Source organism: Sceloporus occidentalis, unplaced genomic scaffold (assembly GCF_023333645.1).
Source record: "Sceloporus occidentalis isolate IW3139 unplaced genomic scaffold, rSceOcc1.0.p SCAF_19, whole genome shotgun sequence".
Taxonomy (NCBI): domain Eukaryota; kingdom Metazoa; phylum Chordata; class Lepidosauria; order Squamata; family Phrynosomatidae; genus Sceloporus; species Sceloporus occidentalis.
In genome coordinates, this window is record NW_028316999.1 from 11,107,467 (window position 1) to 11,132,899 (window position 25,433).

The following is a 25,433-nucleotide window of genomic DNA, read 5'->3' on the forward strand; positions in this document are numbered from 1 at the left end:
CTAATCTCTACCCAGAGGACGCGATACCTGATGGAAATATGTGTCGGCGCAGGCCGCTTCATCTTAAATCAAGGTCATTAACCCCTTAAGGATAATGGGCGGTCCTTGAACCCATTGAAAACAATGCATTTTGAGCCCGTACATGTACGGGCTTTGTCACAAAGGGGTTAAAATCAGTGTTCATTTTTTCCTCCATTTTTTTTTTCTCCTCCATTTTTTTCTGGAATCCTAATTCAGCTGCCTAGTGGGGACACTTTGTAACCGGGCACTGGCAGCATCAAATAGCTACAATAATTTTTTGTTGTTTCTTTTACAAATTACGTATGCGTAAAAATGCTAGAAATATGCAATATAAAATACAAGTCTGCAAGTTCGAGATAACAGAGCTTTGTTTATTGAAAGATGAAACTTAAAAAAACGTTATTTTTCATCGTTTGCAGTAAAAACAATGAATCAAAGTAATATGATGTATAATAAGCCCATTTTCCCTTTGCTTTGGGCAGCCTGTGCTACATACATCCCCTGTCTATTTTTATTTCACCACCTTCGATGTGCAGAACTAATTTTCTATTAACCAATATGCGTCTGTAACGGAATACAGCAAGGTGGGGGTTTTTTTTGCGCCTAACATGAGGGCCACCAATGGGCATAACACGTCCAAAGGCTGCTTTATCGAATTTACCAAAACCAAGGCTACGTTATGTGTTTCCGTGTGAATTTCCTCTATCCAGCATCTCTTTCATTTTGTAAATAATTAACTTAAATGCCATTCATTAAAATTAAGTACTGAAAAAATGTACTATAGCATTGGAAGGAAGACTTAAGTGGACACTCCAGCCATCATACGCACTTTAATTGATAAGTGCATGGTCCCTTTTGGAAGAATGCATATTAAAATATCATGCTTTCTTCTATAAAAGAGGTGTCGGAGACATTGAATGTCCCATTTAATACAGCAGATCTCCAGCATGATGACAGTCCTTTACTAGTGTTTCCACAAAGGCCGTTACACTTCATTCCTTTCCCCACTACACCTCTGCCAAGGTCAAGCCCAGGGTTAGTGGTGAATGGCTGCAGTATTTATTTATTCTGTACACTTACAAACATGCATGTGTTCTTTCTGCTGTCCCCCCTGTCTATTCACATGGCACTATTAACTCTATGCTCACCCCTCACAGTCCAAAGCCATACCCTGACATACACATTTACGATAACACCATTCTCTGCCATCCACCCACACAGACATGCTAACACGATACACTGACATACACACGCTCTATCACCATACAGTAACACACACACACACACATGTTAACACCATATGCTCATGCAAACACATGCTAACACCATACACTTACACACACATTCTAACACTATATGCTGACATACACACTCGCGCTAATGCCACATGATAACATACAACACCATACTCTTACAATACCAAATTCTTATACACATGCACATCACTATAATTTACACTGACTCACATGCCCATACACACATTTGAATACATATATAGACACACACACTACTCAGACTCCCTCTCTTACCTCTGTCACCATGTATTATAGTGATGTCATGTAATGCCCCCACTGGGCACCTCAGCAGTTTTGCGTGCCGTTCACCCGCGGCACCCACTTCAGCGCGTCCCTGGCCTGTGCATTGTAGGATTAGTAATTAGTAATGTCGTAAAGCCTAAACTGTGCCAGGCACATGTATGTGTATACAGTAAACAAAACATGATGTGACTATTATCAAAAACTAACGTAACATATAATGGTACAGAAGAGGAGGGTCCTGTCCTTTTGAGCTTATGGCCTATTATAGATTTGAGAGGGTTTGAGATAGACAGTGGGCATTGTAAATATGCTTCCCAACTATGACATAAGAATATTTATAGACAACAATATAAACACGAGCCTATCAGTTTGCCATTTGTTTTTGCTATCTTGGCTTTTTGTAATATATAGCCGTTGGATCCCTTGATTTCAGATATCAATGCTCCGCTTCAAAACTAAAAATGAGTCATTGCCTTAAGCTACTACAGATTGCTTTCCAAATGCCAGTGATTAAGCAGCCATTTATTTCCCATCGGTGAAGAGACTGGGACAGCAAACTGATTACTAAAAGAGATGGCAAAATAATTTACTGCAAGAACGAATAAAGCAGATTACTTTCTAATTTTTTTTCTTTTAATTGAGTGCTTACAGAATAAAGTTTGATTTATATTTTACCTAATTTAACCTGAAGTATAGCGAGTTGTAGGCTCCTTGCACAGTTGATGTACCGAGTGGCAGCCATTCTAACTTCTTGGTATTGGTACCAGCCCTTCTGATACTCACTAGACAGTATTGGTGTGAACCGAGTGTGTGTGTGTATATGTATATATATATATATATATATATATATATATATATATATATATATATATATATATATAATACATGAATACCTATGCACTTGATTGATTAGTTATTTTATTTTCATTGCTGTGATAAATTAGTGTATTATATGTCTGCATGATGTCTTCTCTTTATTATTCCTGATTTCTTTTTTTAAACTTTTTCTCTGCAGTGGAAAGACAGAAGGCATTCAGCCCTCTCCAGTACATTCTAAGTATGAAGTCGCGTCTCCTACGCAAATATTTGTTTTGCAATTATCCGAGTACTGCATGTATGATTTTGATCCGAAAAAAATTAAAATTACTAGCGAATCAATGCAGATGAATAAGCAATTAGTGGATGCAGAAAGTTCAAACAGAATAGAAGTTGTTGGGGGGCTTGTGGAAAATAATTGTCAAAGCAAGGGTTTCTTAATTATTGGTAATTTCTATTTTTTGCTAATCAAGCTATCCTGTGGAAGGGTTGAAAAGATTAAAGCAAAGTGGAAAATATTGTATAATTCTTTGCCGAGTTCAAACAGAGATCATTATATATTAAATCAAAAGGGACAGTGCATGGGGTGGCCTTGTCAAATCTTAAGACTGCCATGAAACAGAATTAATTGAAAAGGCATTTAAACTAACTTAGTATGTCTTCTCTGTTTCCAGAGCTGGCGGCGAAAAGACCAAAATGACGATGTATGTGTTTTTTTTATTACATTACACTCAAAGACAGGTGGTGGTGGGAATGTCACTATATTGTTAATGAATGAGATATTTCCCGGTCCGAATGTAGCCTGCTAGAAGACCTGGCAAATAGATTAATCCAATCCAGCAAACAATTAGGGATATTTTAGGAAGATTGACCCTACTAGTCGTTCTTTAAGTAACTTACTATAAAGGCTTGTAAAAAATCCTCATTTTATTTACCGTATTTGCTCGATTATAAGACGACCCTGATTATAAGACGACCCCCTAAAATCTAAATATTAATTTAGGAAAAAAACAAAGCCTGAATATAAGACTACCCTATAGGAAAAAAAGTTTTACTAGTAAATATGAATTCATGTAAACAATATTTTCATATTTAATAAAAGCTACGATTGAGAAAAATATATATTTTTTTATATCCTTTTATTTGCCAACCTGCCCCCCCCCCCAGTTATGCACATCTGCCCCCAGTGTTGCCACTCTGCCCCCAGAAATGCCTTATACCCCCTATTTGCCACTCTGCCCCATGATATGCCTTTTAATCCCCTATATGCCAGAGTGGCATATAGGGGGTTAAAAGGCATATCATGGGGCAGAGTGGCATATAGGGGGTTAAAAGGCATTTCTGGAGGTATATATATATATAACTGCTAACAGCAATCACACTCCTATCAAGCCAAGGCAGCCAGTACATGCTGGAACCTGGGGATGATAGGAGTCTGAGTACAGCCCCCCTATGCCATGCTACCACCACCACCCCCCTTACACATCCATACTAACACACACTCATTCACAAACATTTAAATACTCATTCATTCCATTAATCACACATACTTAACACATTAATCACAAAAACCCTCCCCCACCCCCTTACCTGAACTGCAGATCTCTCACTCGCAGACTTCTGCAGGGGCCCGGCTGTGGGAGCAACTTCTCTGGCCCCGCCCCCAGAGGAAGGAGGGGGGAGGCAGATTATGTGAGGACTTTGCTAGCTTCCTGTTCTCCTGCTGCCAAAGCCCAGTAAGCAGCATGGCCCCAGCGGACATTTTGAGGTCTGATTAGAAGACGACCTCGATTATAAGACGAGGGGTATTTTTCAGAAAAAAACCTTGTCTTATAATCGAGCAAATACGGTATTTATACTGTAGAGTAAATATCATACTAGTAAAAAGTCTAAAAGGGTAAACGCGGTGAAATGGACACAAAGTCAATCATCAGACAAGTTGTGCTGTGATTTCTTATGATACATTAGAGAGGATGATGGCAAAGAAGATTAAATATACCTGCTTTATGTGGTCAATTGCAGCACTGACAACAGCATCTGATGACGATTCTTTGAATTATAGCAAACAGGTCCCTCCATGGACACTTCGCCTCACATACAGTCTGCCTTCCATGCTTTGATTAAACGTTAGAAGCACCCCGGCCCTAATTCCCTTGCAGAATAGCAAAGTCAGTAGTTCTTGATGAAACAGCCGTGCTTAGAAAGCACCATCCTGATTATCTTGACCTGATACCAAGCCGAACGCTGTGGCAGACCAGACACCACTTGAGCTGTAGATAGGCTCTCTGCAGTTAATCCCGTGCAGAGGCGGCAGAATGAAAAGCATAAACTGCCTGAACGAAAGGCGAAATAACCTCGTTAGACACTGCAAATTCTGCTTTAAAAAGTTACATGTTCATTATTTGCAAAGCCAAGTTGATCCCTTGTACATTTAATAATCGGTACATGACGGTACACCTGGCTGTATATGCATAGTTATACACTGGCTGGTATCATCCTTGACATTAAATTCCCCTTATATACTATTAGCGTTACTTTTTGCTTCTAGTTTATATGCTAGGTGCTGTGTTTAGAGGGTGTTTCTGTAAGTCAGATCATTATGTTATATACTACTTGTGATGTCCTGTCTACCCATTGTACAGCACTAAGCAATTTGATGGCGCTATATAAAACACTAAATAAAAATAATAATTTACCCCATGAACAATATTATAAAGTCTTTGTACGCTGTCAGTAGTATAGTTCTGACAAAATATCATCTCCTTACTCTTTTCTCTTCGCAATTATAAAGTACATAAAAGCCTGATACAGCCTACAATATTAGTTTAGAAACCCTCGCTGATTTAGTAGTCTGTCTTGCGCAGGCTTGGGGCTGGCTGCCTTTAATCCAAGTATAGCAGAAAAAAAAAACATTTTAGCCGACATCACATTCAGAGTTTTTTCACATTTAAAGAAAGGGACTGCAGAGGATCCACATAAAATGAGCACAAAAACATCAGTCATTGACCCAAAAATTAGTCATGGGGGGAATTCTCCCAGCATTCTCTTGACCTTATACATACACAAACACATGTTTTATAATGCACATCATCACACTACTGGCATCGTACTGAGGACCACCTTGAAGTGTCCCATAGACCACAATTTGAGTAATATGGTTGGTCCATGTACCGATAAGCTGCATAGTGCTTCATGTCCTATGTGTCCACAATGTAGAGACTCCGACCTTAATCAGTCCATGGTATTGTCTTAGATTCAGGATAGAGTTATTCCTGTCCCAGGCATGTTTAAATTCCCTCACTGTATTAGCCCCTACCGCTTCTGATGGCAGGCTGTTCAATTAGTTTGCCCCCCTCTCTGTAAAGTAAGTAATTTAGCTGAATGTATACCATGCATCGTTCGAAATCTAAAAATGGAACTGTACAGTACATAATGTCACACTCCAAACAATGTACAATTATGCATTTAGTTCTGAGACTTCAATAGAACACAATCAGGTTACGGAGAACTAAAAAAAACTTCAAAGTAAAATCTTACAAATTGTAATGTTATAATCTACGCACCGCCACATCCACTTAATTCTCAAGTTTGAACTACATTATATCTGAAATGCTGGCCTAGATATTCAAATACCTCTCTTTTTTAATCAGGCACCGAGAAGAATGATGTTTTTAATTGGGCACCATGTATGAGACCGTTTTGGCCGTGGTTCGCCCTCTATCTCCTTTCTATGTATACGAATATAGTGGAGTTATCTCCCATTCTTATTGCCATGCCTGAATGTCATGGAACTGTGTAGTAAATTGTTATCTGCATCCGGTTACAATATGTCTAAATTCATCGAACCCCTCGCCCTAGAAGGAGACCATTCAGGGAAAGTTGAAAGAATGTATGCATGCATCCGTACACCATACTGATAATCATTAATGTGATATATTGTTCTGAATTGCTACTGTAGTGAATTCTTTTATATATATTGATGTTTTTCCTGGTGATTTTCTCCACGGAGACGCACGCCCATGCAGAAGGATCACGATGGATCTATATAATGTTGGTTTCACCTCAACAAGTTTTAAAATGTAGCTATAGTAAACAGATTGGTGTTGCATATATATTTCAAGAGAATATACTGTGCGTTTTATCCCCAGGTTAGTCTGAAACTCTTGATTATAGGAACTTAAGCCAAAGTAATATATGTTTGGATGCAGCTCCGTACCATCTGATGGGCTTGCAGGATTTTGGCTCGCTTGCCGTATGGTAAACCTACAGCGTGTGCTTTTGATGTTTTAATATGTTCTTTCCAAATTGATCATTGACCTGTGATCTTTTTCCTTAGGGAGGATATGGCCAGAGAAATGACAGACATTCTTTCTAGGTTGGTGGAAAAAAAAAAGCATGCGTAATTTATACAGAACTAATCTAGGAAAAAGAGAAAAATAATAAATATTTCTTGCACGTCACTTTGATTTTAGTAAGAACTGAATCTTTGTTTTAATCAGCAAAGCACAGAATAATTTGTAATATAATTTCACTCAATATTTGCGAGCAGATCACAATAGACATAATTAAATTGATATAGTTTTAATTTATATAGTTCTCCCCCTCTCCCTTTTTTATTTTTTTTTTTGCAAGAGAAATAACACAAGAAATTATTACGGTGATTCTTCGGTTCAAGTGACTGTGTGGATACTGCAGTGCAGCAAATGAGCCATTTAAATAACATTGAATAGTTTGATTGCAGAAAAAGGAACTGAAGTGTACCTCTCCTCCAGACAAAAGCATTAGGAATGTTACCTACTGCAGAATAACTCCGCAACTCCATTTCCTAGGATGGAAATATTCGAAAAATAAAACAGATTGATACGTGATCTCACTGTGGCCCAAAAATGATTCTATTTAAACCAACTAATCTGAGATGCAGAATATTAATTTTGCTCAATCTGTATTTTCAATTTAATTTTTCTATTTTCCGTAGTATGTAAACCTTAGCGTACTTAACTTAAGTTCAGATTTTAGGCAACATATTTTGTTAAGAAAATATCGGCTGTTCTCAACAGTGCTGAACAGTAAAAAAGAAATGAGCTTCACATGGCACTGAAAGTACAATAGTATATACAGTGGCAAGAAAAGGTAAATTTACCCTTTGGAATCACCTGGTTTTCTGCATTAATTATTGATGTAAGTGACAGGTATAGACAAACGCAGTGTGCTAATGCTAATAACACACAAACAATGATAATATTTCATGTCTTTATTGAACTTGCCCATTAAACATTTACGTCACTGGTTGAAAAAGTAAGTGAACCCTTCGATTTAATAACTGGCCCAACCACTTTTGATGGCAATAACATCGAACAGCCACTTCTGGTAGCTGCAGATCAGAACAATGTTCAGGAGGAATTTTAGACCATTCTTTCTTACAGAACTGCCTGAGTTCACCCCCTATTCTTAGGATGTCTGGTGTGAACAGCTCTCCTGAGGTCATTACAAAGTATCTATAATGGGTTAAGGTCTGGGCTCTGACTGGGCCACTCCAAAAGGCGGATTTTCTTCTTTTTTTTTTTATTTACTTCAATGTTTAGGGTCATTGACCTGCTGCATCACCTAGTGCTGCGTGTTCAGCAGCCGCTTCATCCGTGGTGTCTTGTCATGGATTCCAGACATTTTATCCAATTCCAATGATTCCTTCAAACCTTTAGCTGTTACTCCAAGGGTTCTTCATCTTGTTAAGCATTCTGTGCCTTTTGAGTCATCTTGGCTGGGGTCACACTTCTAGGAAGAGTACCCACACTACTACATTTTTTTACCTTTGTAAACCATTGTGGACTGATGAATATGTAAACTCTTAGAAATTACCTTGTAACCCTTTCCAGCGTTATGCAGATCACCAATTTTGATTGAGATTTATTTTTTGTGAGGCATGGTTCACATCAGCAGATGCTTCTTGATAGTAGCAAAGTCAAAATGGTGGCATTTTATGTCAAAATAGCTCTAAAACACACCTTCAATACTGATTAGACACCAGTTTTTCTAACACCTGACTCCAATAAGTTTTTGTTAAAGTGATTAGGCTAAGCATTCACATACTTTTTCCAACCTATAATGTGAATATTTGAATGATGTATTCAATATGGACAAAATAATATCACAATGTTTGTGTTATTAATAAAAACAGATTGTGTGTCCATTTTTGTAACTTACATAACTATCATGTAATATTTTAAGACAAATGTATACATGAATACTAGTAATTCCAAGGAGTTCACTTACTTTTTCTTGCCATTGTACACAATGTAACCAAAAGTTGGAAGCATACAGTTGTCTGAAATGTCTTTGTATGCTGTATAATTAACATTACCTTTCATTGGAACTGGCCTCAGTTTGAGGAAGGCCCTTTCCTCTTCCAGCATGTCTAAAGAGGAACTTGACGGCCTACACAGAGCCCTGACCTTTATCCCGTTGAATAACCTATGAAATGAATTGCAAAAAATGGGATAGCAATGTCTATGGTTTTGGAATGGGATGTTCAACCTCATAAAGGTGTGATGGTCAGATATCCACATACTTTTGGTCATATGGTATGTGTCTTATATGCAGTAGCAGACTGCAACGTATTCACATGCTGAAATAGAAGTTACAGGACTTGGTTTTACTCATTTAAACCTTGTATTTTTTATTTGTTTGTATTAATTATAAATGATCTGAGGAAACTTCCATCGTTTTTGTTGGTGCTGATAGTGTTTATATACTTTTGCGATCAATCTTGTTAACTATTTCAATGAGATTTCTGAGGGAAAGAAAACAAGGCTTCTGGCTTGTCTGGTGTCTGTAGATGAGTGTTTAATAATACTTCTACTACGCCCTTAATTTTAAGTGGAAGGGTTTCCATCACCTTTACCCACCATAACTTTTGTTATGACTATTTCTTTAGAATTGTAGCCAGTTATCCATTGCTATAGGCTGTACTTTTCCTAAGTAAGGACAAGTGGGCAGGTTATGCATTATTTTACTTTATACTTATACTAGCAGTAACACATTTTCTGGTGTCTTTATCCCTAAGAATCAACCAATGTTTCAAATTTTTATTTTTAACCTGTAGCCAAGTCAAATGGTCCTATTTATGCCTGTTTGGACACATTGTATCCTAATCCTATCATTGCTTATTTTTTTACCCAAGGTTTTGGGTATATCTTTGAACCATTCCACTATCGTATGATAAAAGAAAAAGGTTTCACTTGTTATAAATTGCAACCTTATTACAGATCTGCCACTCAAATCTGTTGGTGAAAATAAAATTAGTCTTGGTGGATCTGCATGTGCCTATTCTTTAAGTGGAGCCGCAGAAAGCATCAGAAGTAGAAAAAAATAAAACATTCGAATTCATAAATGTATTCGAACTGGCCTCTTGAGCCAATCTGAAAATGTCTACAATTGTAATTGCCATTAGAAAATGCTTACATGAAAGCAAAATAATGGAGGCCCTGTGGGTGTTCTACAATATTGACTCACTGGAACAAGCACATTTTTAAATTTTCATTTGAACCTCCCTCGGTAAGTTAATTTATAGAAGATACAGTTTCACTAGATCAATGATGTTTTTCTTTGACAGTGTACCAGTTTTGCTTAAGTCTCCTACCTACCTGTCCACCGCTTCTTTATTAAACTCGCTGCTAGTATGGATAGATCACTATGATATATGGATAGGGAATAGCAAGAGCGTTTCGCATCCACACATTCCTCTGGAGCTCAGATGGTTAAGTGCATTAAGTAAATCAATACGAATGAATGAAAACAGTGGATGAGTACCAGAATCATTGATGCATTTGTGGTTTGCTGATTGATTACATTATTCATGTCAAGACACTGATTCGGGGGGGGCGAAGCCAAATTAGTGAAAACTGGGTGGTTTGCTGTAATGATGTTTGCCTTGAATTATCAGATGTTTTAATAAGCCATAATTGCCAGCCTTGTGAAAACAGGCGGGATAAGTTTGGCAGTGTGCTGAATGCTATTAGTGGTTATTTGTTTCAGCAGTGATCAATGTGTCCAGTAAATTCTCCATGGTGGTGAGTGTAGAGCTCAGGAGCATTTGACACTGATTTATGTCCCTACTGGGCCAGCTGCGCAGTGTGTAATAGGCACTTGCCTATAGGTTATTGCCTTCAATGCGGATTATAACAAAATCTGTGCATTATAGTTTGTTGTTGTGGCTGGACTTTAATGAATTCCCCTGCATGTGTAATGTGTTATTGTCCATTCGCATCTCTTTTCATTAATATACAAGGTCAAACTGGGTTATGTGTAATGAGTAATTATAGTGGGAAAGGTGGAGCAATTGTATATGTTGCTATGGTTATTGCTACACTACTATGATTTTAATCCACAGAGGCTCTTTATACATAACCCCTATAGCATGACTTTCCGGTCTATGTTTATATTCTTAAATAAGGCAAAATAAATGGAGTTGGCGATGTTAGTGGCAGATGAGCCAGTTGTAGTGGGGCTTGTGCGGAAGCCAAGCTGGATCGCTGCAGGAGACACATTACATCCTTCTTGACATGCAAGGACCCAAAGACAGATGAAGAAGAAGCACTTTAGTTGCTCCTATCTCGTGGCTTAGCTCTGTGTCGCACTTGCCCCTTCCTAATGAGCTGAGGCTTGAGTCTTGACCAGCTCTAATCAGTGTGAAAGCAGAGGGAAAGGAAGATGTAGGTATTAGGTCGAAAAGGAAGGCAAGATTAGGAGAGATGGGAAAATATCATACATACAGAACAGGTACAAGACAAGACAGGAATGCAGGAACCAACAACCCAAAGTGGAAAATGGAAAACGCATGATATAGGGAAATAATGATCAGAAAAAAACCAGTAGTAACCAATGTGGGACAAGGAAGCGATAACTGTAGACACACAGAACATTGCAAAAATAAAGGAAATGCACGACAATATTTAAAGAGGGCTTAAGCTGTTGGAATACAGGTCTTTGTTATGAGAAATAAATTGTCTTTTGTTTGTGAAGGAAAGCTAGGCACATAGTCCATTACTGGGGAGAAAGACGTGATGAGCTGTTTTTCACCTTAAATGCGAGCTAAACGACCAGCCACTGGTCTTTCAAACTGTTCAGCTTTTGAGGACTATAGAAAATGCCACTTCTCCTGTACGGAAAAAGACATATACACTACAGGTCGTAGGTTTGGGGTCACAAGGACATTTCTAACGATCAATTAGTGTTTTAAACTTGAACTCGGATTAGCCGACGCAACTACCATTGGAACACAGATGTGATGGCCGATGATAAAATCCGCCTATGAAAATATTCTATTAAAAAAGTTCTACACTGTATTTCTGATCCAGTTGATGATATTTTAATGGACACAATTTGCTTTTCTTTCGAAAACAAGGAAGTCTTCAAGTGACCCCAATCTTCTGGATGGTAAAGGATCAGCGCACTCAGGGGATGTAATTCAATTAAATTTAAGTCCTGTGCTTAGATCCTTTAGCATGCGACCTGTATTTTATCTGTGTGTCTGCAAGGGACATGTCTCTTCAAATGACAATATATATTGTGTATATATGTGTGTGTATGTGTTTTTGTTCATTCTCTGCTTGGTGTAACTGTCGGCGCCGAATGTTTCAACAGGGAATCATACCAGTATTTACTGTCCTGAAAACATATCCTTGACAGAATGAAATCATAATTTTTAGCCCATTTCCAAATCATAAAACCCCAGAATAAACTCTTCTGTGTGATAACTATATTTTAGTTTTCTGCGGCCGCAGCAGGTACGGGCTTCTCTTTAAGTACCATTCTAAATGCCAATGTTAAGCTGTGCGCCTGATCTTCACTACCATTTGGCGATTTCTTCTGTAAAGGAACTCTTATATTACTGTTTTATTTCATTATTTTAGGGGAGTTCAAGTTCAAGCTACAAAATCAGCTGCAAGCATCAAAAAGTATGACTTAAGCAAATGGAAATATGCCGAGCTTAGAGATGCAATCAATACCTCCTGCGGTAAGTCAACAATGCAAGTAATTATGGCGGAGGGACAGCAGTTAACGAAGGGTATGCTCCGCTAGGAAACTGAATTGATCTATTTAGCGTCTTCCCCCAGGACAGAGGGGAAACGAAAGGTTTCCTACAATGCAATTACCACCTTATTATTGGGTTACAGCCATCCGACGGGCACGGGAGATTAATGTCTGAAATCTCCCCACTGTGATTGCACTTCAGTAAAATGGTATCAGATTGTGGTAAACTATAGATTTTAAACCAGGGATGGTCAAGTCTGACAGAGCTTGTGGAATGTATTGCTTGCGATGGATCATTTAGCCAGATGTCTGCTAGAAAGCCTAGCCCCGGGTTAAAGTGTCTCCCAGTGTTGCTTCTCACAGAACATGTTTTTCATATTGCTCTGGATTTGGTGTATAATGTTTATCCAATAGACAATGGGCCAGTAAACATATTACTCTATTAAATAAATGATGAGACATCATTCCATTTAAACCTGCATGCTGCCTCCTACAATGCATGACTCAAAAACTTCTAACCACTAAATAATCTATATCTTGTAGATGGAGATTTTGATATTTTAAAATAAAATTATAAAGCACGTGGTCTTTCATAAAAAATATTTCCTGCATACATCCCTACAGTAATCATAGGCACATTTCAGAACAATTTTGTATATAATATGTATAATAGATAATATGTATCGTAGCAAATAGCTACCCTATCCTCCGCCTGAATGTGAATACAAAAAAGGCTATTGTGATAAGTTGCTTTTTGTGAGTGCATTGTAAGCAATCTTCTCCCCGTTATAGATAATTAAACTGTGTTAGATGTTAGAAAAAAAAATTCTTCTAACTAGTAATTGCAGGATTTAGTAACCTGTGTAGTAATACGGGGGGGGGGGGGGGGAATCATAGGCAGCATTGTGAAAAGACAGCCCTGGACATGTCCTTCACAATGACCTCCACTTGTCCTTAAAAAATTACAGGCATTACAGATAGAGGGTATATAATTGATTAAAATATATTTTTTTAACTGAGCATGTTGAAAGCCTGCTTTAGCTGACATGTCAGATGGTAGGCTTTTTTAATGTTGTTCTGATGTCTAACCATTGTTCAGTGCCACGGAATATTACGGCGATATCTACATCAATAAATAATAAAAATAATAATAATACCCAATATGTCGGTTTTGTTTAGATATCGAGCTGCTAGCAGCCTGCAGGGAGGAGTTTCACCGACGGCTTAAAGTCTACCATGCTTGGAAAGCCAAGAATAAGAAGCGCAACACAGAAACAGAGGAACGTGTCCCCAAATCCATCACTGACTATGGTATGTTAAATCGGCTTCGTAGCCCGGGGACCCAATAGCACATTTTGGACATACTCGTGGTTTTCATTTCAATATTTTAATGCCCTGATGACTAAACATAAATGCTCATAAGAAATTGTGAAAGTGACCCATTTTAGAATGTTTGCTGAATGTTGTTCGTAGACATTTACTAGCCTTTGCATGTTTGTGTTTCCAGACATTCCATTTTGTAGCATGTTATGAATTTAAAAGCATACTCTAAATACGATAACATTTGCCAAATTATATGGCAAACATTTACATTTGCGGCAAAAATTGGCCTTCTTTTAAAACCTTAGTGAGAGTTTAATTTCCAGAGAAATATCTGTTTTCAAATATTTTAAATTTAGCATCCTAAAGATTGCCCTACTATATCAATAGTACCGTGAAGTCCTGCATGTTAATTGCATGTTTTCAATTGAAATGATATTTGTTTTCAGATTTTGCTCCATTTATGAACAACACAAGTAAGTGTGCAGATGGTAGAAAGACTAATATGATGGAAGAGGGATCTGTCTAAGCTTTGTGCCACTAACCTCTACATTCTTTGCTACAGTTATAAAACAACACACAAACCTCACATTCTGGGGATATTTGTCTTTTTCTTGCCATTTAAACTATGGACAAGGTAGCAGCAGTTTGTAACCCATAGGTATTTAACCCATGGTCCAGCAGACCAAACTGTTGCCTTAATCGTTAGCCCATTTGTTCCCCCGTAGACCAATTGGACTGCGTACTGTTCTGCCTGCGTATATGGTGGACATTTAAGATTCACTGCTGGACTTCTTGGGTCAGAATGTAACCTATATGCCTTTGGGTGCTATTGCCTTATAACAGTTGGGTGGCTGCTAGCTGGCTCATCATACTGACTAGCTAATTCATTAAGTTATATTTATATAAGATAAATTCTTTGGCAACGTTCTAATTGTAGAGCAGACAACAAAAACATTCTATTGGTTTCCATGGTGGTCACTCCTAATTCAGAACTTTGTTCCAGAATTTCCAGAATTAGTATTGGCCAGTGTATCACGCACCTGTGTCCAGTAGTATGGGTTCACAAACATGGCATTATATGCATATGAACCATGATGTAACATTGGACTACCTTAAAATAGGATAGCACTAACATAATGATAGGAATCGTGAATTATTCTTGGACAAATAACTGTAGCAAAGTGAAAGGCTATAATAAGGTGATGGATTCATGTGGCTTATAAACCTACAACTCTAACTGCCTAGCTAATACCATGGTGTATCGGGTCATTAAAATGCATCGGCTGTATCGTGGAATGCTTAGAAAAATGTTTCTATGTGTAAAACGGAATTGTAAAAAGAGAACACATTATTTTTTTATGTGTCTAGAAGTTGTTGATACTGGTTGCATTTGCATTTTATGCATTTGTAATGTTTGCAGATTACTTTTAGAATACACCCCCCCCCCTTTGTTTTATTTTTATGATATGAGCATTTAACTACATTTTGGGGCAATCAAAGATTAAAATGCATCATTATACCTTAAATTTTGATTTCACAGACTTGCTAAGTATAATTGATACATCGAAAGAAAGGAAATTTAAAGGTTTTTGCGACTCAGGAACAGGGTTTTTTCGGATCTGTCCTCCGAGACCTATAATGTAGTAGAATTTATGGACATGCCTGTTTAAGAACACCCAGAGAAGTCTTTAAATCTGTCTCATTTAGTGGTCCCTGTGGTCCAGTTTGAGACGTCTGTTAGGTCATTTTGCTTTGTTTCCCAAAGTATTAACATTGTTTAGCTGTAACCATGTAACTCCCTCTGGGTTTTTTACTAGACTAACAAAATAAATATTATTATTTTGGTGGCATGTAACATTGTAGTAATTCTATATTTCAAACCAAATGCCAATGTTGTTCTGGTATGATTTAAGAGTACAGGATAAAACAAACTCGGTTAAAGAAACTGCTCACATGGAAGACTTATCACAATTGACTGTTTATTTTTTGTTGTAAAAAAGTTTTGGAAAGTAAGTGGGAGTCCTTTTTTTTCATTTTTTTCTTCATTTTTTTTTTTTTTAGAAAATTAGCTCTATATGGGTGGTCCCTTGACAGCTCCATATCACTCACACCACGAGTGCATTGTCTAGGCTAGGCTTGTCAGCCTACATTACATTTATTAAATGAATACTGTAGGTTTCATTTAGAAAATCTCTTTAGAGAAAGAAAAGAAATCATTGTGGGTGAAAGCGTGAACAGTGGAAATGTGATTAAATGGCAGAGCGGTGTCAAAGAAAAAAAGTTAACCAAATCCAGAAGGTCTCGGATTCCAAGCAGAGCAATGCGTATTCTTCAAATACTGCAACAAGTGTCATCGCTAAATGAATTTGTGTTCATGAAAAAGTTTCAAAGCGTAGTAGGCTCATCCAAGATAGAACGCAAACCCAACTTGGTGATTATTAATTGTGAGAGCCAGCGTCCCGTCTCTCCTCCTGTAGTTCTTTGATATTCTGTAGAAGTGGGACCATACTGGCATTCGGTGTTTTGTGAAGAGGATATAAAAAGACAGTTCAATTACCTCCAAGTATTGGATTCTTCTGTTCATTCCCAAATCACAGTGCCTTTACCCTTCTTTATCACAGAGTTAACAAAAATCCTTTCAACTGTAATCCTTGGTCAAATAAAATGAATTCAAGACAAAACTTTTTCCCTTTAAAGAAAAAGTTCCATCTTTTTTTCTTCTGCGAGAAAGAAACCGGTCTTGCCACTTCTTAAAGGCCTAATTAAGTCTATATTATTGCAGTCAAAAATGAAGGCAAAGTACTGAGCCATGCAATGTCATTTCACCCATTTTTAAAGCAGCCCATTTTTTTATTCAGTACTAAAATCACAGAACTGTACTAAAATTACTATAATAAGCATTTCATAATCAACCTTACTTTCTTCTTTAGGGAAGAATATACGTGAAAGGACAAAATGCGCCTCAGGCCTGTTATGCCTCCAATGAATTTTGTAATACCATTATGATATTTAAATGAAAAAAGTGGACTTTATATCCCCTAAATTAGTATGACGTTTCCCGTGCAGGATTACTCTCGAAAAATATGTTTTAAAGGACGCACATGAAAGGCAAATGGCGTTCTAGATTCTCTTTGATTGTCCTGTTAGGTTTCCTCTCTAAAAACTCGCTAAACTTGTGTAAAAGTTTTATATGGAGTTCACTTTGATTGTTTATACAGCTCAGCAGAATCCAGTAGTTCAGCTGCCTGCACGGCAACAGGAGATCGAGATGAATCGCCAACAGCGTTATTTCCGCATCCCCTTTATTCGCCCGGCTGACCAGTACAAGGAACCTCAGAACAAGAAAAAAGGATGGTGGTACGCACATTTTGATGGTGCATGGATTGCTCGTCAAATGGAGCTTCACCCAGACAAGCCCCCGATCTTGCTAGTAGCTGGTAAGTAGCATTCCATATGCGAGATGTCATATCATGTAGGTTTGGTTACTGATGAAGCAGTCAATGGGGTGTTTGAGAATACTACCGTTACCCTGGGGACTTTTCAGTGCTGGTTCCTCAGAGATCTCCCTCTAGCCTGTTATAGTTGGGAGTGGACCCCCTCCTGGAGATCAAACACCATGGAGCCTTGGTAATCTATTGTAATTTCTAGCATTTCTGGACCAAACCTGGAAAGTTCCCAAGTATGGATATTAAATGGTGTAAAACAAACCCACAAAGAACACTTGTATACTCAACACTGAGTTAATTAGGGATGGTTTGCATAGTTATTCCACTGATTGAATAACTATTCCCAAACCATAATCCTTGTGGTTTAGGAGTGCCTATTACTGAAATTAGAAAACACAGAATAAAACCACAATTAAAACCAGGAGTTTGGATGGTATTAGCAGTGAAGTGTCATTTATTAGGAAAGACTTCATGAATCTTCATACTGCGTCCCGCAAACTTCGTTCTGTATGCATGTTAGAAAAGAACCTATGGTATAATGTACAAAGAAGCTAATAGACTTAACCTATAAAATATAAGTGCTCATTAAAAATCAGAAGCCTGGAGAAATGCAGCAGCAGCGCTTTGCAAATGGCTACACTTGGGGAAATATTGCATTTAGCAATACACCGCCTGGTGTTCACTTCCTCCAAAATGCATTTACATTAGTTGTCAGTTATAGTGTAAATGCAGTATATATATCCTTTTAAAATCTAACCGTGACATGACTTTATGGTAAAACTATTGATGACCTCATTATATTTGTTGACAATTGTGACTAACTTATAAGAGATATGTGATATTATTTGACACATTGCATATTTTGCCCTAAGCTATGCAGTGACAATGTCCACCTCATCCAATGTGCAATGAAAAATAAAATCCCAACAGTGCTTTTATTCTTCCAAAAGTGAACTGAAAATTCATGTAGAAATAAAAAGTCAAAATCTATCATTAAAAAGTTTTTTTTCTTTTCTTTTTCGGGAAGCACCATTAACTGTTTTACTTTTCTGTGCAGTAAAATCTCAAGTATAATACGTTTGCAGGGGAGCTTAGTTTCGAGTCCCTCACTTCACTATTCGTTACGAGGGGCCTACCCTGGCAAGCTAAGAGGCCCCTGCATAATATATAATTCAATGGGTGGGTAGGCTTTAAAGAAATTTCACTGATTAAAATATGCATCCTGCAGGCAATCCAAGCTCTCAATACGGCAGAAGTTCACTGGTGTTGGACCTTCGCAATGTTTAGTGAAGTCAAGGAGTTGAAACCACAACTCTTGCTTCAGTAAATAAACCTGAACACGTTGTATTGTAAGTGAGATTTCATTTGAACATAATAGAATAGTCCCCCCATTCTAGGTTGCTGCTGGAGCCCCCAGCCGTGTGTAGAGAGCATGGAACAGACCATGCACATCATAATTGAGAAAATTGCACCACATATCTATTGTGTCTATTATATCTTAACTGCATCTTCAGCTCTAATGAGAAAAATATGTCTAAGTGTTTTCTGGGTAATTATTTGATGCTTCATTATCTTAGCTTTGTGAATAAAGTTCCTCAAATGTATGATGGTCTTAATCAGGGTTGACTAAAAATTCCACCGGGCCTTTAGCTGGGAACATAATTAATGTTTTCAGCTGAAGGCCTGGTGGAATTTTTAGCCATCCCTGATTTGATAAGCAGAAAATTAAGCAAACATTTTCTGTTTTGTAAACTCCAGCGTTTCAATACTGCTAAGTTTCAGCAATTCTCTAAAATTGGACAGTAAAACTAAAATAGATTATTTTTAGACGTTGTTCCTCTTGTTTACAGGCAAAGATGACATGGAGATGTGTGAACTGAGTCTTGAAGAAACAGGTCTAACAAGGAAGAGAGGGGCAGAGATATTACCCAGACAGTTTGAAGAGATCTGGGAGCGCTGCGGTGGAATCCAGTACCTGAGTAATGCAATTGAGAGCAGACAAGCCCGGCCAACATACGCCACAGCAATGCTCCAAAATCTACTAAAATAGTCCTCGTGGGAACGAGTAGGCACACCTACAGTAGCACCTTTGTGTTGGCATAAAGGGAAAAAACTCTGTATAAGAGAATCTAGACATTCCATAATCATTTAATTGAGATGTTTTAATATAAAGTGAACAGGTTTTATTAATTTGGGGGCTTTTATTTCTTTTTCTGTTTTTTGGTTGTTTAGTTGGTGGCATAGCTAAATAGTGTTGTGAAGCTAAACAAACAACACTTTTATAGCCCTTTTTCCTGTTTTATTTAACTTACATCTGAAATTATGAGGCCTTACCTTATAAGTAGTCGTTTGGGTGTACTTGAAGGCACGGAGGGGTGTACTTCCACAAGGCGCCTCACGTTAAATGTTGTGCTTGAATATTGTGTTGTGTTAACCGAGTTAATCTAAGTTGTGGCACCATTTGATAATATGACCCTTGTCTACCATAGTGTTGTTTTTTTATGGTTTAGGATCGTCTTCTTTTAATTTAGACCAATATTTGCTGATTTGAGTGCTCTAATTTGAAATGAATTTACACGCGAAAAAAAGTGAGAAAAAAAAACTACTTACGTGAACAATATCAAATCATACGTACGTTACTGCACTGACATGTAAAAAGTAACATTGACCCGCGCTATTTTGTTGATTACTTTCAAATTGTACAATAGAAAAAGGGGTTGTGTACCCAGAAAACAACACTTGGTGTGGTAGCCTTTTATAAAATGTGTGGTGGCTGCTGCCGGCATCTAGCCGTTTCCATGTGGGAAATTGGTATGACTTAAGCACTCTAAGTAAGATTGCCGGGAGCAATTACACTCCCTCCTTAACCCGTCACTGAGATGCTTTGATTACTATTATTACTAAATAATAACTGATCTAGTCATATCAGTAGCGTCCAGGATCGTTAATGTCCAACAGGACAGTCCAGTCTTTAAAACTCATACATGCTGACATATTACATCATATTCAATATGATATTTGTGTCTAGCCTATGCTTTCATATTGTGTTCAACCCCCGCCATTAAAGGTGCTCTTTCGCCTCATCTGCTGAACTTAACAATTTGGTAACTAAATACAGCATTAAAAAATATCATTCCTATCCTAAAGAGTCAGACAAACAATCCGAGGCTATGTATGGCTAAGGACATCTTGTTAAAAGATTTCAGTTGTGTGCATTAAATAGATTGATGGAAGAAAACATTACATATTTTATAAAGGGAAATTAAGAATTTTATCTATGTATAATTTAAAAATTAGACACCAGTTAATATTTTCTCATTTTGAAAAAGGATGAATGGCAGTTACCATTTTGCTCTCCCATCAGCATTATTCTGCTGTTTTGTTGGTCACTTGGTAATTGTTTAGTCTTGTGATCTCTGAGATTTGATAGATGTCTTTCCAGGGTGAGAAACACTTTTCTAGATAGAATATATAAAGAAATATGAGATTATAACCCATGGATGGCCAACAGTTGGCCTCAAAGCTGCTTTGTTACCTAGCTATGCTTTAGCTATTGGTATTGACTTTCTTGACTGCTGACCTGTTGTGTTTTTGAGTATATTATCCCTTTACAAGCATTATCGTAACTCCTGATTGCAGAAAAATTTGTCGAAAAAAGGCATACAGCCAGTTTAAAGCAAGGCTTTTAAAATCACCGTAAATAATTTTTGTGTGCAACCGTTTGTTTTGCATCATCACCAAAATCACCGTCCCTTGGAAGGCATTCCTTTAAAAAATAAAATAAAAAAAATTACTTGATCTAAAATGTATATTTTTTATTTATGTTTGTTTCTGGAAATGATCTCTTAATACATGTACTGTATTGTTAGAAAATAAAGCATCCCCCTGCTACGGTGTCTTTACTTATATGAATAAAACATATAACATCTGAAAAATAATTGAGAAGAGATGATAGGATGATTACACAAGATTTTTTTTTTCTCGTTCTGTGAATACTCTGTTAACACCAAACACCTGGATTCATTCTTAGCTTGTTCTTTAAGATAAAAGCACATGAAAGATTTTGTGAGTTTTTCTACAACTATATAAGCGACGTAAAGCAGCAATCACTTGGAAATTCATGAAGGAATCTTCATATTTAGTTTGGCTATAAGTTGCATAAAGGTGAAGTCTATTTGCAAATGTGGATTTGCAGTCTTACTTCTTCATTTCACTTCAAACACCAATTTGAATATGAAAAATATGCAGCACTGCTAAAAGCAATATAGCTGTCATTTTGTCTTGGTGTGATGGATAAAACTAACCACTCCTTATCATACTGCTTTCTGACAATAAAAAACGTCTAGTGAAGATCAATACAGGTGAAGGACTAGTAAAGTCTGAACGATTGGCACAAATAGTTTGAGTTGGAAGGGGATCCCTAGTATGAAATCATAGAGTGAAATCTCATCATCAAATCACATTAGTGTAAGAATAATAAACATACCGGTACTTTGAGTTTATGAAGCCTACTTTATATGATCCTCAAAGTAAAATATTATCAAGGGAATCTGTGACAAGACCCAGCGTTTTGCAAAAGAAAGGAATAATTCCAGTTTCTCCAGCCTAGTTTGTGCATTAGTATTGTAGATATTAGCCATGCTTGTTTTTTGTTTTTTTTTAAATTTTCATCATTTGTTAATATGAAATAAACTCATTCTCTATTCTGCTGTAGTGGTGGTTGGTAAGTGGAACAGCCGCCCATCATAAATGATGGCGGTAAATACAATAAAGGTTTAAACATGTATAGGATAAACATAAAGCTAACCTGATTCTAAGACCAAGGATGAGACCAATGGCTGATTACGGTCCGAGTCCTTACACGGCAGACTAGAGGGGCTTAATGATTATTGTCTGCTACCAAATTCTGAATTTCTGAAAATGGCTGTTTTGTCGTAAGATACTTGTGGAGCCGCGCCGTTGTAGTGATAGAGGCTAAATCACAGCCTCCTAAAACAATTCCCGTAGAGTCCACCAAGCATATTAACTTCCCGCTGCTGACACCGGATTTCCATGGCAGCCATCGCTGAGGGATCCAGGGAAATGAAAGGAAATTTCTATGAAATACTCTATCTGTGCATTGGAATGTGATGTCAGAGCTGAAAAATATACATTTCAATAACTGAGCTATACAATATAACAAATAACAAGTTTTCGAGGCTGGATCATATTATGGTTTTATGTCAAAGCTGTTTCTCCCGTGGCTTCCAATTTTATACTCTCTAAATAATGCATTTGAAAACGAATGAAAATTGAATGAAACACAATTTAGCAGCTGATACACGTAAAAATTGGCTTTAATTCATTATATTTTGAAAAGTTGTCAAATGTTTTTGCATAATATTTAAACTCTTTACATTTGCTAAATATATGAAATGGTTCTAAATAAAACACACGGAGGAATGACTTGTTATATAACAAATATAATCTACATAAATTAACTTTTAGCAGCACACCACTAATTTAAAGAACATCATGTGCAGTGAATTTTATGATGTACCCTTTTCAAATTACCTAGAAATAGAATACATATTCAAGGAGTTATAGAACACAGCTTTCTGCATCATTATAAAAGAAAGGCTTAACATTGTTTAGAATAAATTAGGGACATATATTTGTGGCATAAGTGGGACTGCATATTTAAATATACTTTCCAGTTCTTACACAACACAACGTCTAATATATAAAACTAATGTCTAACACATGATACACACATCACTTTAATTTCTACACAAATGTATGTTGTTACACTTGGGCAAACAACATTAGATTTCCGCCAACTGGTGTAATTTCCTGATTGGAGTGTGAAAAAATTGTCTTCAATTTCCGTGGTCTGATAATTTCCTTCTGTAAAAAGTGAAACAAGGAAGCGGGTTGTTATGCATTTAATAAAAGAAGTTGATAGAAGAGATGCAATAATGTAGTCTATTACCCAAAACCTATACATTAAAATAGCAACCAAGGAGAAAAATTACCAACCCTCAATACCGATCTTAGAAATAGATGCAAATATAACATATAAGATCATCTGCATATCCAGGGAGAGGCTGGGGTTTAAAATCAGCCCTGGCACTTTAAGGCATGAGGCCTATAAACTGACGTACTTGCGGCGGCCAGCTGGATTCATGCTGCCACCCACTTACACTACTGCATCATGGAGCTGTACATTAGGAGACAGGATCAAGCCATAAATGTGGAAGGTGCCATAGGGCACTGTCCGAAGTCCAGGCCTGTGGCTAGCCAAACTAGATCGAATTATTTAATACGAACGGACCTCGGCAAGGTGGACTCTTTCAAGTTCATTACTGTATCTAGGTCAAAAAATGGAGTGTCCCTATAATTGGTTGGGATCAGGGCCAGCCGAAGACTTAACGCCGCCTGGGGCTAAGTTTAAAATGCCGCCCCCCGCCGACGCCGGGGGGGGGGGCGGCATTATCTACCCGCCCCCCACCGGTACTTACCCTTAAACAGTCCTGCGGCGAGTCTCCCTGTGCTGCCACGGTGCCGGCTTGTAATGCTGAGCGCCGGAAATTCACGTCACTTCCGGCGCTCTGCATTACAAGCCGGCACAGAGACCGAACAGGGAAACTCGCCGCAGAGGAGAGAGAGAGGGGCGCCGAGCGGGTAAGCGAAAACCACTCGGTGCCCCTCTCTCTCTCCTCCGCTTAAAAAGTGCCGCCCCTTCTGAAGTGCCTCCTGGGGCAATTGCCCCAGTCGGCTCCATTGTAGGGCCGGCCCTGGTTGGGATCACAATATGACCAGACACTTGAGGCTGAAGCATCTTTACCACAATTAACAGAAATAATCATTTTTCATTAAAAAAGGAACTCAATAATTATACTAAAAAATTAGATTAACAGAAAAACACAATGATGTAACTCTTATGAAGAACATTTGGTACATTTGTATTGCTAATCTTATTTGACAGCACCGCATTGTTTTGTCACACCTTGGTGTATTCTGCCCACGTAACTAGTAGAGTTGGGTTGTATGGGGGCATCTTAACACTTCACTGTCATTTATATATATTTTTTCTAGTTGCATTTTACCTGCTTAACTCTTTTGTCTTCACAAAATAAAAATGCCTGTGGTTTATATTTACAAACTAGTAGATGCATATATGCTTAGGAATGACTATTATTATTAAACATTTACATTTAAAAAATCTTTCACATTCAGAATTCTAAGCAATTAATTCATGATCATAATCACTTCCCCATTGCATAGAGCTGTGCAGCCCTGCATGATTTTTCCAAAACGGATGTTAAAGATACTTATTTAAGGAGTATGTGTGGAGGTTCCTCATTAGGACTACTAGGAACAATCACAAGAAATCACTATTCTTTAACACCTTATTTTTATCACATAACTCGCTATAAACCATTGGACATTATAATACAGGGGGAATGCTATCTGTCTCGATAGATATCATATAATTAATGTAATAAACTGTAAAAATATTGTCTAGCTGGTGTAGGTGACAACCACATGTAAGCAGATCACACCCCAATGTAGCACTCCTTGCTGACCTATGGAATACTCACCAAGGAAGGAAAGGAACAGATGTATAGATCATGTCATATCACCATAGTGTCATTATAAAGTATACTTTGAGTTCATTCGTTTGCCTGTTGGTACAAGGACACTCAAGCGACACCTTAATGCATATAACAGCTGGATAGTCATCCTCCTTGCAAATGCCACCATATACATTAGCCACTTTGCCCACCCCAGTATCTAAGCTTGTGTGCTGTATACATCTCCTGCTTCAACATTAAAGATAGAGATCACAGGTTGCACACTCCAGAGGCCAGCCCTGGCATCCACATTGCCCCCATAGAACCAGACCATCACCTAGATTACACACATAGGACTTGCCATCTTTGTCCCCACACAGCCCAGCCTGAGCAAACGTTGTCCCCAAACAACCCAGTGTGAGCGATCTTTGCCCCCAAACAGCCCTGCTTGTGCCACCTTTGCCTTTCCCCAAATCACTTATACATCTAGGATACACACATTGCTTATTATAGTCACTCACTCATTCACACAAACATTAATTCTCTCACTCATTCACACATTTCATCCACACATTAATTCATTCATTTTCATTCATTCACACAATTCACACACACATTAATTCATTTTTTCTCTGATTTACAGTTCATCCATAAATGAATCCATACATGAATTATTAATTCTCTCAGTCTCTCTTTATTTCAAT

At 37.7% G+C, this 25,433-nt stretch overlaps 1 protein-coding gene across 4 annotated transcripts in view; it reads left to right on the top strand.

The window, feature by feature from the left end:
* The window catches only part of LOC149302396 (unconventional myosin-VI-like), an 89,738-nt gene extending 70,515 nt beyond the window's left edge, over positions 1–19,223 (top strand). Inside the window, exons 28-33 of one of the 4 annotated variants that reach the window (XM_089482482.1) lie at positions 3,050–3,079; positions 6,712–6,750; positions 12,284–12,387; positions 13,584–13,715; positions 16,946–17,164; positions 19,024–19,223. In XM_089482482.1, coding sequence (XP_089338608.1) covers positions 3,050–3,079; positions 6,712–6,750; positions 12,284–12,387; positions 13,584–13,715; positions 16,946–17,164; positions 19,024–19,223 — 724 coding nt within the window. Of the gene's footprint in view, positions 1–3,049; positions 3,080–6,711; positions 6,751–12,283; positions 12,388–13,583; positions 13,716–14,173; positions 14,201–16,945; positions 17,165–19,023 lie in introns of all 4 variants that reach the window. The other 3 variants (XM_089482483.1, XM_089482484.1, XM_089482485.1) reach the window with 3 other exon arrangements.
* Positions 19,224–25,433: the final 6,210 nt, after the last annotated feature.